The sequence below is a fragment of the Diabrotica virgifera genome, chromosome 3 (assembly GCF_917563875.1).
Source record: "Diabrotica virgifera virgifera chromosome 3, PGI_DIABVI_V3a".
Lineage (NCBI taxonomy): Eukaryota > Metazoa > Arthropoda > Insecta > Coleoptera > Chrysomelidae > Diabrotica > Diabrotica virgifera.
In genome coordinates this window covers 23,726,116-23,741,366 of record NC_065445.1, presented here as the reverse complement: position 1 = coordinate 23,741,366, position 15,251 = coordinate 23,726,116, and the positions used below count along the sequence as shown (strand labels likewise).

At 32.3% G+C, this 15,251-nt stretch overlaps 1 protein-coding gene across 1 annotated transcript in view; it reads right to left on the bottom strand.

Annotated features, from left to right (window-relative positions):
• LOC114349518 (serine/threonine-protein phosphatase PP1-beta) overlaps positions 1-15,251 on the bottom strand; it is a 36,596-nt gene that overhangs the window by 16,354 nt on the left and 4,991 nt on the right. Inside the window, exons 2-3 of the mRNA XM_028299921.2 lie at positions 14,198-14,302; positions 641-772 (exon numbers count right to left, since the gene is read on the bottom strand). Of these exons, the coding sequence (XP_028155722.1) occupies positions 641-772; positions 14,198-14,252 (187 nt within the window). The 5' untranslated portion in view covers positions 14,253-14,302. The remainder of the gene's footprint in view (positions 1-640; positions 773-14,197; positions 14,303-15,251) is intronic.

Genomic DNA, 15,251 nt, shown 5'->3' with positions numbered 1-15,251 from the left:
GTAAGTCAATAACATATCGAGTTAGTACAAATTTTATATTTTAGTATTACTTATTGTATATCTATGTATTATTAATATTATTTATAATTTAAACATATTAAAGTCAGAATTTGGTATTAGTTTTTTGAAGGTAAATTAAATGTAAGATCAAATACTTACGATGTCGGGATAGTATCACGAGGTTTTTTCCTGGTTTTCCCTCGTGATTTACTATGGAATCTCTAACGCGAGAATTTTACTGTCATCGTTGCCTGTGGTTGTCTTTTTAAAGACAGATCACATGCTATGATTTTTTTGCGACGGATATTCTTGAGTTGGGATTGATTTCATGTAATCGAATGAACTATCTTCTAGTAAAGTCGCCCCAGAAACGCAACTCATAAATATTGGCGATATCATTTTAAAGTCTTCTACTTTAAAATATATAATATACGTCTGAATTGCCAACATAAATGGCAATACAGTTCTATACAGTTTAATACTAATACAGTTCACACAACACACAGCTCTGAAATTATATTAATAATTTCGTATATTATGTACATGTCTTAATTGTACATACATCTCAGGCTGGAGGGGGATCAAAAAAGAAACTTTTGGAAAATCAGAATATTATAGAATTTTACCTAGCTTTACTTACCGCAAACTTTGATTGGTGCTTCTAGCTCGAGCAGCATGGGTTGTGACATAAATATGCTCATAGACTTGAAACATAACGCTTTTATATCAGATTCAGATATGCTTATTAGTTTGATTTTCTTGCTCTCCCGAACTAAAATAAAATTGTAATTGTTTAAAAAAATTAGTATTACCCGAAAGGTAATTAGCAATATATCTCTATAAGAAATCATCTCTGGCATTATAGAAAAGTTCTCTTAATGGTTGACAACACATTGGCCTCATTACATTATATTCAAAACAAGAATTATCCCTTACAAATATATGACTGTATTTTCTGAATACTTCCCCATTTGGGGCAGGAGATGATTGCGCCGATGTTATATGCCTGCTATAATCCAGACTCGATAAAGAGTCTTTTAACCTATAAACACAATTGCGCCAGCAGAATATTTAATCCGCACACCACGATAATTATTATTAGTTACTTACAAGTGAACCAGAATACGAATAGACGTGAAAGTGAACATACTGTTCACGCTAGCAGATTTCAAATTACGGAACAGAGCGCTCAGTTAATCGATAATCGCTTAGCTGTTCATGTGGATAGTTTCGCTGTAGAAGCGATTTGCGACGTTATGTCCTGATAAAGACATATATTCCGACATATCCCAATCGGCAGAGGTGTCCGACAGGGCAATACCTTATCGCCTAAACTGTTTACCGCAGCAGGTACATACTAGAATATGCTGGTAAAAAACTTAACTGGGAAGAGAGAGGCCTGAACATTGACGGTAGAAGATTATCAAATTTGAAATTCGCAGACGACATAGTTTTGTTCTATGACAACCTCAAGGAGATATGTACAATGTTACATGAACTTCAGTTAGTGTGTGCCAGTGTAGGTCTTAAAATAAACATCTCTAAAACAAAATTCATGACAAACCTAGTACCTAGCGGAAATATCAATATTTTAGACAACGAAGTAGAGCTAGTGGAAAAATACATATACCTTGAACACGAAATAAAGATCACAAGAGACTACCAAACATGCGAACTACGAAGAAGAATAAACCTAGCATGGGCAGCCTATGGAAAACTCAAAGACATCTTTAAAAGTGATATACCAATTTCTTTAAAACGTAAAACATTTGGCCACTGTGTGTTGCCTGTGATGACTTATGGTGCCGAAACTTTGACATTGACAGCTACAACTTCTAAAACGCTGCAAATAGCTCAGAGGAAAATGAAAAGGTCACTGCTGAGTATATCGCTGCGTAACCGAGTTAGAAGTGAAGACCTAAGACGAAGAACAAGAGTTACCGATGTAATTTCCCGAGTTGCCACCCTGAAATGGAACTGGGCCGGACACGTCGCCCGGATCAGTGATGGGAAGTGGACGAAGAGATTACTTGAGTGCAGGCCGAGATTAGACAAAAGAAGTAGAGGAAGACCCCCTACTCGTTGGACTGACGATCTTAGGAAAATGTCAAGGAATTGGATGCAAAGTGCTCAAAATAGAGCACAATGGACAAAAATGAGGGAGGCCTATGTCCAGCAGTGGACGCAAAGGGCTGGGTGATGATGTCCGGATGAAGCAGAAGGGATGGTAATTAATCTCCTTCTTTGGTTCTTATTAAATAAAACTATATTTCACTGATTTACTGAAAACTGATTTACATATCACATACGGTGTCGAAACACAACCGTCAACAAGTACAATACTGATCTAACACAATATTTCGAAATATGTACATAAATATGTCTAATAATATACGAATAATAATATACGATGTCTTTGCACCTATACTAAATTTAAATTCAAGATGCAATAGAAATAAATAAACCAAGGCAGGTTAAATGATACTAGGAGCACTACCGAATCATAATTTACAATGTATAAACTTTGGAAATCATGATTTGAGATTTACAGAGTATATACTTGGAGGAGTAAGGGCGAATCTGCTATGATAATAGCATGGTAGGTAGGTTCGCCCTTACTCCTCCAAGCGCCATGTTACGGTTGATGTGATAAATCCGGTCTGTATTAATAATTACCGGTAAATATTAATAGTAACCGTAGCAGTTGGTCAATGTGATTAATAATGCCTTTATAATTAAATTTACCGGCTATTATTAATTAGACCAGTAAGGATCTGCGAAAAAAACGTCTATTTTTGGATGTGAGAGGGGCATTCGGATTTTTGCAGATAAAGTTAGGTGACACCTTCAGTAATAATAATTGACTTATGCTCCTTTTCAAATATGCCCCGAACATTAATAAAAAAATTAAAATATTTAAAAATTTCGAAAAACATCGATTTGTTTCTGCTTTCTTTGCTTAAAACTTTAAAACGATTCGTTTTGGAACAAAGTTGTAAAGAAATAAAATAACGATAATTAAATTTTGTATGATATACGACTGGTAAAAAATCTCTTAAGGTATTACCTTTTCTGCAATATAGCAATAAATACAAAATAAGGGGGCAAAATAAGTCTGTTGTTATTCAATATTTTTTAACCACTTTGGTGGCACTTAGAACCTTAGTAATTCATTTAGGAAATTCTTTGTAACATACTTAAATTGTGTACCAAATTTCATTAAAATCGACCCAATACATTTTGCATAATAAATTTGCAATCTAAATGTTTTTAAAAAAGTTCAAATTTTTTAAAATCTTTCTGAATAAAAAGTAGGCCATTTAGAAGTTGGCTAATTTTTTTACATATAAAGATGTGCTCTACCTATCTAATACACTTTACAGAATTAAAATCGGATTATTTAAGGGGCCCCAGCAAAGTTGTAAATTTATAAACAATTTTTTGGCTTATAAACAAATAGCTTTGTTTAATAATAAAAAAATTAATTTTTAGCAATGCAAATAATTAAAACCGGTATAATTTGACTTAAACTTTAAAATGCTGTCAGCAGAATTACTATTTTATTTTTTAATCAAACGTTATTCGCGTTCAAAAATTGCAATTTCTCGATTTTTTGAAAGTTCCACCGCGTTTATCTCGAAAACTATGCATCCTACGAAAAAACTTGTAAGAACATTTTTTGCTTAGAATTACCCAAGAAATACAAAAAAATGTTTTATTAAGTTCTTTGTTTATAACAATCTTATCGACATCCGGATCAACTGTTACCCAAAAAATTCGTGTTCTATGGGTCAAAATACATAAAAAAAAACTTGGGTAAGTCCATCTAAATAAAGGAGCCCGTAGCATCCCATCCTGGCCACAGCACTAATTTGTTTATAAGCCAAAAAATTGTTTATAACTTTAAAACATTGCTGAGGCTGCTTAAATAATTCGATTTCAATTCTGTAAAGTGCATTAGATAGGTGGAGTACTTCTTTATATGTAAAAAAATTTACAAATCTTTGTATGTTCTAGTTTTTGTTGTGCAAGATTTTAAAAAATTTTAATTTAAAAAAAAAAGTTTAGATTGCAAAATTATTATGCAAAATCTAGTTAGTCAATTTTAATGAAATTTGGTGTACAGTTTTAACACATTACAAAAATTTTATACGCGAATTAGGAAGGTTCCACGTGTAACCTAAGTGATGGAAAATCATTGAATAAGGACAGGCTTGTTTTGCCCCCCTATTTTATATTTATTGCTATTTTGAAGCAAGGTTGATAAATTAAGACATTTTTAACCAATCGCATCTGATAGAAAATTTTGTTTTATTCTTATAGGACTTTGTTCTAAAATGAATAGTTTTTAAGTTATAAGCAAAAAAAGTAGAAAAAAATGAAATTTTTTGAAATTTTTAATTTTTTTTTTTTATTAATGTTCCGGGCATATTTGAGAAGGAACATTAATCAATTATTATTAACGAAGTTATCACCTAACTTTATCCGCAAAAATCTGAATGCCACCTCTCACATCCACCTAAAAACAGATCCTTACTGGTCTATAATACTTTCCTAATAATCTTGGTTAATGTAATAAAAACGCATTCTGGGCTTCACTATTGTTTATTTATGAAATTTGATAATAAAGTTAAACAATTACCTAAACAGAATTTATCAATAAAAAAACTCAACTATTAGACACCTTATAAGTAAAAACAAACTCAGACACACGCATTAGGCTTTAAGTTACTAGATTATAATTACTTGTTTTTATAGGAAAGTCTCTTGTGGCACTTATACAGTGCGGTGGAATAAGTGTTGCCCCCCCTATTAACTTGTTTATTTTAAGAATGTAAGCAAAACGCTCGGACAGGTCGATTTTTAAACTAACCATAGTATATTATAGCATCAACGTTTCGAACTTTACGCGATCCCTCTTCAGGTGACAGGCATAACTTTGATTTTTTTAAATGGGAAAGTACATCATGTGACACCTCATTTAAAAGCTCTTAAAATACTGATTTTAAAAATGTATAATACTTTAATCCTGTTTGAGAGCGTAGGCGCAAAATTTTGGTCGAACTCTTTTTAAACGCATTAATTTTTTTCGAATTCTGAGAAAACTAATAAGTATTTTTGAAAAATTTAAATGCAGAATCAAAGATTAGATTATTACCGAGGGCTGACAGGCCCTTAGAATAAACAAAAAGTTTCTATTGAATGATATATTTGAAATTAAAAATCACACTAAATTTTCTCTTTTTTTCACCACTGTGGCTTATTAAAATAAACATTATAGGAGTTCTCAGGGACTTTGGACCATCGAGAATACTGTAATATTTCATTCTTCGTTTAAATTTTTCAAAAATATTTATTAGTTTTTTCAGGATTCGAAAAAAGTGATTGCATTTAGAAAGAATTCGACCGAAATTTTGCGCCTAGGCTCTCAAACAGGATTAAAGTATTATACATTTTTGAAATCAGTATTTTAAGATCTTTTAAATGAGGTGTCACATGATGTACTTTCCCATTTAAAAAAATCAAAGTTATGCCTGTCACCTGAAGAGGGATCGCGTAAAGTTCGAAACGTTGATGCTATAATATACTATAGTGAGTTTAAAAATCGACATGTCCGAATGTTTCGCTTATATTCTTAAAATAAACAAGTTAATAGGGGGGGGGCAACACTTATTCCACCGCACTGTATGTAATTACAAAGAACGCTTAATTTTTTGCATTTGCAGCGTTTTTAATTGCATTGGCCACTACAATTGCCAAACTTTACGAACGCATTCACTGAGACTTATCTCAGTATTAGCGCATCATTGATTGAAATAAGTGTTTCCTAGCAGGTGGTAAATTCGTTTCTTGCATGAAGTTGGTTTAAATGCCATGATTATTGCCTAGCTTGTATAGCTTTTCATCTATAACAGAAATAATAATGGCAATAATGTTTCGGCTATTGGCCTTAGCTCTATTAACTTCTGGAATTCGCACTCAAACACTTTGATCTACTTTTTCAACAGTGAATCTATCATTAGAATCCTTTAAGATTCTGTCAGATTCTTTTACAAGTGACTGTTTAGCAAGATCCCGAGTCCCTGAATTTTCTTTTGAAGTTTTGTCAATTGCAGTGCCATCTTCTTCGTCTCCCTCATTTTCTTTAACGCCAATACTGACATTGTCTTCCTCATTGACAGCAATTATCGCACACGCATTATGTTCGATTGGGCTGTTAGTATTACCTGTATCTTCAATATTTGTCAACTGTAAATCCTCCGTTGTATTGTTGAGTTCCATATCACCAAGGTGCTTTGTTCCATCATCAGCGTCGTCAGAATGATCTGCTATTATCGCTTCTAAATCTTCTTCTGATTTCGGATAAAGTACCAGGAGGTAAGGATGTTTTTAATCCTACTTTAGCCTTATGTATTTAATACATTAAATAGTGTATTACCCAGTGGCCGCTTCCGACTACAGATTGACTAACACTGTGGTATGATATGTGGTATGCCGTATTTAGCTCTGGTATGTCGCAGTGCCTAATACACTCCATACACTTCGCAAGCTTCTACGCGCTTAATGGTATTGAAATTTATCACATTTACCGATCTAATCCGGGATTTATTAATAATTACCGGTTGATGTGATTATTTCTGGCATATTATTACTTTTACCTAGCTATTCGGTTTGTATTAATAGTAACCGGTAATTATCGTCACACATACATTGTAAATTATGATTCGGGAGTGCTCCTAGTTAGTCCATTCTTTCACGGTTTTTGCTCTAAATTTTAAAGAACCGCTTGGATTGAATTGAAATTTGGCATACTTATAGCTTACATGTCAAAGAAAAAAAGTGTAATTGTGCCGATGTGTGCTTTTGCCCTGGGGGTGACTTTCACCCCCTCTTGGGGGTGAAAAAATATATGTCCAAAATAAGTCCGGAAATGGGTAAACTGACTAATTTTAAGTAACTTTTGTCCTATAGAGCTTTTTCGCCAAGTCAACACTTTTCGAGTTATTTGCGAGTGAATATGTTCATTTTTCAACAAAATAGCCACATTTTTAGACGGTTTTTCGCAAATAACGCAAAAAGTAAGTATTTTGTCGAAAAAAACGTTCTTAACAAAAATATAGCCTATAAAAAAGTAAAAAAAATGGTGTACGCGTTAGGTCTCTGGATCTCGTAGAACCAGAGTTATAGCCAATGAAAAATAGATTCATATTCACCAAATTTCAAATAGAATATTTCGACGTGAAATATCCAAAAAATTAAGCAATTTTGGGGAAAGTTTCACCCCCATAAGGGGTGAAAATCACCCCCAGGTGACTGTGCCGATGTGTGCTTTTGCCCTGGGGGTGACTTTCACCCCCCTTTTGGGGGTGAAAAAATATATGTCCAAAATAATAATACATGTCCGGAAATGGGTAAACTGACTAATTTTAAGTAATTTTTGTTCTATAGAGCTTTTTCGCCAAGTCAACACTTTTCGAGTTATTTGCGAGTGAATATGTTCATTTTTCAACAAAATAGCCACATTTTTAGACGGTTTTTCGCCAATAACTCAAAAAGTAAGTATTTTGTCGAAAAAAACGTTCTTAACAAAAATATAGCCTATAAAAAAGTAAAAAAAATGGTGTACGCGTTAGGTCTCTGGATCTCGTAGAACCAGAGTTATAGCCAATGAAAAATAGATTCATATTCATCAAATTTCAAATAGAATATTTCGACGTGAAATATCCAAAAAATTAAGCAATTTTGGGGAAACCCCGTTACAACTCTATTAAAGTGTTTAAAAAAGGCTTTATTTTTGTTTTTACAAAAAGTTTCTAGCATTAAATTTAAGCAAGTTACGCTCAAAATAAAGTTTGTCCCTTTTGTTGTTGCAAAAAAAAATCTGGAAGACCACCCCCTAATTAGCAACTTAAATGAAATTAATCGTTACCGCTTCACAAATTATTTTACTTATGTTGTGTTTATATGATCTGTAAGTTTCATCGATTCAAAGTGCTTATTTTTGAAAAAATTTGGTTTCAAAGTAAAATTTTTAAAAATTTAAATTTTGAAAAATATGCTTTTTTTCAAAATTACTTAAAAATTGTTAGAGATACCAAAAATCTCGAAAAACAAAAAAAGTCAGATTTGCTTATCTGAATATCATGTATTTTTTTGTTTTTCTGTTAGACAAAAATTTATTAAGATTTGGTGTTTCTAAATTTGCATACATTCGTGATCAGTGACTCGTTCAACCCCTTTTAACTACAGCCCTTTCAATAATAAGGACTTTGAACCGATGAAACTTACAGATCATATTATAAACAATATATACACGAGTCAAGAAACTTGTGAAGTCGTAACGATTAAGTTCATTTAAGATACTAATTAGGGGGTAATTTTTCGATTTTTTTAACAAAACCAAAAGGCACTAACTTTATTTTGAGCGTAACTTGTTTAATTTTGATGCTAGAAAATTTTTTTAAAAAACAAAAATGAAGCTTTTTTAAACACTTTAAATAAGTTGTAATGCTATTTTCCCCGAAATGTGCTTCATTTTTGGTTATTTCACGTTAAAGTATTCCATTTGGAATTTGACGAATATAAACATATTTTTCATTAGCTATAACTCTGCTTCTACTAGGTGTAGAGACGTGACATATACCTACAGCATTTTTTAAAAATTTTTACAGGCTATATTTTTGCTAAGAATGTTTTTTCGACAAAATACTTACTATTTGAGTTATTTGCGAAAAACCGTCTAAAAGCGTGGTTATTTTGTCGAAAAAATGAACATATTCACTGCCAAATAACTGGAAAAGTATTGACTTAGTGAAAAAACTCTATAGCACAAAAGTTACTTAAAATTAGCCAGTTTATCCATTTCCTGACTTTCTTTGGACGAATATTTTTTCACCCCCAAGAGGGGGCGAAAACCACCCCAGGGCAAAAGCACATATCGGCACAATATCACTTTTTTTGTTTGACTTGTTAGCTATGTGTATGCCAAAATACTAGCTATTTATAAAATATTTGCAATATTTTACCGTTAAAGAACGGACTAAGTAGCATTTAACGTGTCTTGGTTTGTTTATTTCTACTGCATCTTGAATTTAAATTTAGTATAGTCTGTATTTATACACAACATACTCGTATCAATAACACGTATAGTTCAATGTCATGTTTGCTTATTGTTCGGGAATAATAATTGTCCGTCATCCAGAATAATTATTTTAATGAAATTTTTATATCTCCTTGCCTTTGTTCCGTATTTTATACGAACTCATCAATTAGCCTATATTTGTCCACTGCTGAACGTAGGCCTTCCGTAAAATTTTCCACCTATTTCTATAATGAGCTTATTGCATCCAAGAAGTAGTCGTCAGTTACTAACTAAGCTAAATAAAAAAGTATTCTAGATGTTTCAAATAGTTATATCTGTTTTGGATATCTGATTTTGTATCAAACAAAAAGAAATTTGGACCATTACTCACTGATGACTGGTTATAAATTAACAATAATACTTTTAAATATTCACAATTTTCATTTAATAGGGATTTTATCAGACAATGCCAAACACTCGATATTTGGAGGACAGCCGAAAATTATGTTATTGTTTTTTAATATAACAATGACACAAAGTTTGGATACTATGATCTCTTATTAAAGTTATTTAAATTAGAGCATAAAGTATGGCACGAAAAAATTAAATATAAATTAAAGAATTATTGGAAACATACATTAAAGATTTTGTGGTTAAGCAAGAAGAAGCCTGCTCGGAATTAAGTTAATCAATGCAGATGTACCACAAGGTAGTGTTATAGGAACAGCCCTATACCTATTATACAATACCTAGTGGACCAAGAGCTCTAGCAACGACGGAAAAAAATATTTTAAGACAACTGTTTCTTTGATATATTATTCTCTATGCTTCCTCGAACACCGTACCGGCCATCTGGCTGCTGATACAGGTTGCGTTCATTACTGCGCAGCACATTTGTACAGGTAAACATATCGAATTTAAAATTATTGTAAGACGAAAAATTATTTTGTCATTGCTTTTTAAACATTATTAGAAATATGAACTATAATTGCCAAACATTTTTGTGGTTTAAAAAGTAATGAGAAAAAAATGTTTCGTCCTAAAATAATTTAAATTCAATATACAGGGTGATTGATGAGTGTGATAAAGCTCAGTAGATCCGCTATAGTAATAGATAGCAATAAAAGTTGATAACAAAAATTGTAGCCAACTTTCAGCTTTACATTACGAAATTTGTTAGAATGTTACAGGGTGTTCAATAACATAGTGGCAAACCAAACTTTTGTTTTTTTAAATGGAATACCCTATATTTTATTTTATATTCGAAATTGTCTTAACTTTCCCATCACAAAAATATAAAGGTTTGTTATGTTATATAGGGCTTTTACAAAGTTATAACCAATTTTTTATGAAAAACGTAACAAGTTCAGCTCCCTGTATAAATAAAAATAAGCAAAACAGCAATGGTTTATTGGTGCTATATTTTTTTGTTGATTGTCAAAATTTATAAAAATGGTTGATATTGCTAATTTTCCTTATATCAAATACAGGATGAGTCAAAACGCAAGTACATTCTTTTCTCAGAAATTTTAAATGGAATACCCTGTATTTTATATCACCATCGAAAAGTATCATTACAGTTCTTAAATTTTTGTATAATATTCCCTATGACTAAATTTGTTAGTTTTTGAGATATTTTCATTTTTCAGAGCAAGTTATTAATTAAGGTGTTCTATTTAAACTTACTGAGAAAATAATGTACTTGCGTTTTGACTCATCCTGTATTCGATATAAAGAAAATTAGCAATATCAACCATTTTTATAAATTTTGACAATCAACAAAAAAATATGGCACCAATAAACCATTGCTGTTGTGCTTATTTTTATTTATCCAGGGAGCTGAACTTATTCCGATTTTCGTAGAACATTGGTTATAACTTTGTAAATACCCTGTATAACATAACAAACCTTTATATTTTTGTGTTGGAGCAGTTAACAGGATTTCGAATATAAAATAAAATATAGGGTGTTCCTTTTAAAAAAACATAAGTTTGGTCTGCCACTATGATGTCGAACACCCTGTAACATTCTAACTAATTCTGTAATGTGAAGCTCAAAGTTGGCTACAAGTTTTGTTATTAACTTTTATTGCTATCTATTACTATAGCGGATCTACTAAGCTATATCACACTAATCAATCACCCTGATTTTGTATTTACCTGTACAAGTGTGCTGCGCAGTAATGAACGCAGTATCAGCAGCCAGATGGCCGGTACGGTGTTCGAGGAAGCATAGGGAACAATATATGAAAGAATCAGCTGTCTTAAAATAGTTTCTCGAAAACGTTGCTAGCTCTTAGACCATAGTGAAATCCCTGAATTAGATCATAACTCAAAAGCTACCTTTGCTACATATACTGCCGGATTGGCCGTAGGTGAAGATAATGAAGAAACAACAAGAAAACTACAAACCTCTGTTAACACACTTAACAACTGGACTTAATGCTGACGAATTAAATTAAATGAAATTTCGTCAGTGCACATTAATTTTAGAAACAAGAAAAAACGAGGCAGTCCTAAGCAGATCCCTCAAAATAGTTGGGTATAACATTGGACTACAACTAAACTACAAGACTTTACAAACAAATTTTTAAGAAAAACCCTGAAAATATACTGGCCTAACAGAATAACTAATACAAAACTATGGGAAAGAACAAAACCTAACATATCTATTCCGTTCAAGGGAAAAAAATGAAAATGGAATGGCCATACTTTGAGGAAAGATTAAAACAACACAGCGAGAACAGCACTTAAATATGAGCCAAAGGAGATAAAAAGAGAGGAAGACCAGACAGCACGTGAAAACGAACCAAAACGAGGAACCACAAAAAAATTGGACCAAGATGGGGTGAAATCAAAAAGAGAGCAAGAAATAGAAGAGGATAGATAGAGGACTATTTAGTAAACAGTTTATCCAGAGAATAAAAAAAAAGAAGATGCGATGACCCGGACAGCCAGCCATTGAGAAGTTCTACACTTTTGGCCAAGAAACTCATAAGCGCCCAATACTGCATAAAGAGGAATGAAATTAGAGAGAGAGAGAAAGGGAGAGATAGAGAGAGATAGAGAGAGAGAGAAAGAGAGAGAAAGAGAGAGGTAGAGAGAAAGAGAGAGATAGAGAGAGAAAGAGAGAGATAGAGCGAGATAGAGAGGTAGAGAGAGAGAGTGAAAGAGAGAGATAGAGAGAGAGAAAGAGAGAGGGATATTTTGTAACGCCACTAACTGCAGTATAGGCCAGGGGTCACCAATTAGGTTCCATGGGGGTCCGTTTCGAAAACCTATGACACTTCCGGGGTCCGGATTTATGCTGCCTGTGTCTAGTTGTTCTGATTCGGTTTCTTTGCGGATTCTTCTAAAAAAATATCCCCTATAAACAAATAAGAAGGGTGCCGGGCGAAATATTTGGGTAGAAATTGTTTAACATTTTTTTTAACAAATTCAAAACATCACCTTTCTTGCCCCAGAAAATATGTTTTAGGATTTTTGGATCATCTTAAACAAAAAATATCTGTCACTTTATTAAAACTTAAGAGTTTTCAAGAATCGCAAATGCATATTTTTGCATTTTTCAGATTTTAAATCGCTTATAACTCGAAAACTATCAACTTTTCAGAAATATGACAAGAGACCTTGTTTGTTTACAATTACCCAAGAAAAAAGTAATTTTGAATTTGCTTAAAAAATGTTTCACCCTTCTGATTTGTTTAAAGGGGACATTTTTGAACAGGAATCCGCAAAGAAATCGAGTCAGAAACATTTTTCATACGAAAGTGACCTCACACATGGACTAATATGGAAAGGAAAACTAATAATATCTGATGGTTTTTTGGTTACTGTATATATTTCCTGTAAGTTTTCCTGGTACAATAAATAAAATATAAATTCATTGTTATGATGTTATTATCAGTATATTTTGAAAACAGCATTATTTTAAATTGTTACTGAGAATATTTTAAAAGTAAGAAATTTATAATTTGAATGCTAATGAAGACATCTTCATTTTTGAAAATTTAGACATCTTCAATTTTGTAGAAAGGAAACTGAGGAATTTAAAATAAATAATAATAGTACAAAATGCTAATTAAGATGTTATCTTTTCTACATTAGTTTCAATGCAAGTTGATTGTTGCAAACTTATTAAATCTGAAAATTATTTCAATTAAATGCACATCTGGAAAGTACTCCTACTTAAATAGTAGAGAGGAAATGAATATAAAAAATGCACATGATCATTTTATATTACAGTATACTTAATTTCAAAATTAGTGATTTAAATTATCAGAGAGAAAAATGAAATTTTTTTATGTACCAGCTGTCTGAAGTTTGGAGTGAGTTTAGTGCAACTGAGTCTCATTAGAGAGTTGAGATATTCATCTGTTAAGTGAGATCTCTACTGATTTTTAATTAAGTTCATTCTTGATAAAGCGGCTTGGCACACATAAGTTGAGCCAAACATAGTACACAATTTCATGGCCAACATTTTCAAAATTGCCAAACACTAGGTATATTCTGAATTTATTGACGGTCCGCACAAAACTAGCCCACGGTCCGGATGCGGACCGCGGTCCGCTAATTGGTGACCCCTGGTATAGGCAATGACAAAAGTATACCAACAAACAGTATCTAAATCGAGAGTACTGTTTTTAGTTTGTTAATATTGGTTAATATAGTTGGCGTATAAAAAAATAACGAAGAGTAAATACCAGTTCCTTCAACTTCAACTTATAATCCAGGGTAAAATTAAAGGCAAGAGAGGAATAGGACGCAAGAAAATGTCCTGGCTCCGAAACATAAGGCAATGGACAGGGATTACCGACATACAATCACTGATACACATTGCAAGAAACAGAGAGTTAATGGAAAATGTGATCGCCAACATCCATTAGTGGATTTGCATTTGAAGAAGAAGAAATACTAGGATATTACTCTGAATAAAAAAATATATTACGAAAAAATACATATAAACAAATAAATGAGAGTGATAAGCAAATGAGTTAAAATATTTGCTTTGATCTGTCATAAACAAACATACATATCGAATGGCATTAATTTTAATACAATTATGTTATTCTAAACATTTAGTTCCTAAAGATTTAATAAAAAATTAGATACATACCCTCTTTGGAGGTGAGTTTTGTAATAATTTTATCCACGTCTAGGTGTGTAGCCATTTTGAAAACACTTGATGGATCCAAAAAAACTTGTGAGCTGTATCTACCTACTACGTCCGATAAGATAAAAATGATATTAATGATTTTGAGTAATCTTAATAAATATGTAATCAAACTTGTTCCAGTTATCAGCTGAAACTATTAAGTACCTCTTTCAACACAAAAAATCTACGATCATTACCTTCGGTAATAGACAATCAGTTAAAAAATTAGACAAAGCAATTACGAAAAATTAAATGTATGTTCAGATAAATAAGAATATGTTATAAACGTTAAATCACATAAGTAAACGAAATTATTATTATTGATTGTTACAAAATTTGATATCTAGTCTTTAAAAAAATGATTGAGAAGAATACGAAGCTCATGAAATTGAACAAGTAGGATTTAGAGCTGGAAAATCTTGCGTAGACTACATATTTGCCTTAACACAACTTAACGAAAAGAAAGTTGAAAGAAGCCAGAAAATATGTCTTTTATTTGTGAATTTCACAAAAGCGCATGACACGATTCCAGCAAGAAAACTGTGGCAGTCTCTTGGTCGATCTTCGTTAAATAGCACGATCATTGTCGCAGTCAAACTATTATACAAGAAAGCAACATAAAAAATCAAACTAAACAACACCTTATCAGAAGAATTTCCAGTAACAGAAGGGTTACGACAAAGATTCTGCCTCTCTCCAGTACTATTCAAGTTCTATTTAAATGAAGCACTAAAACACTGGAGAAGATGGGGATCCAACTTGACGACGGTAGTGTATACTCTACATTTTGCGGACGACTACCTCATAGTTGCAGCAGACAATGAAGGTTTAGAATTCATGAGGAGACGGTTATTATGAAGAGTGGAGCCTTAATAAGTACAAGAATATTGAGGAAATCTAGCTCCTCGATACTACTGGGCAAACTAGAAGATTGAAGAGGATAAAGCCTTTTGAACTAGTTTGAGTGATAGGTGATAGTGAAAAGCAGAGCATAGTGCTTGTGTGCCTGTGTATG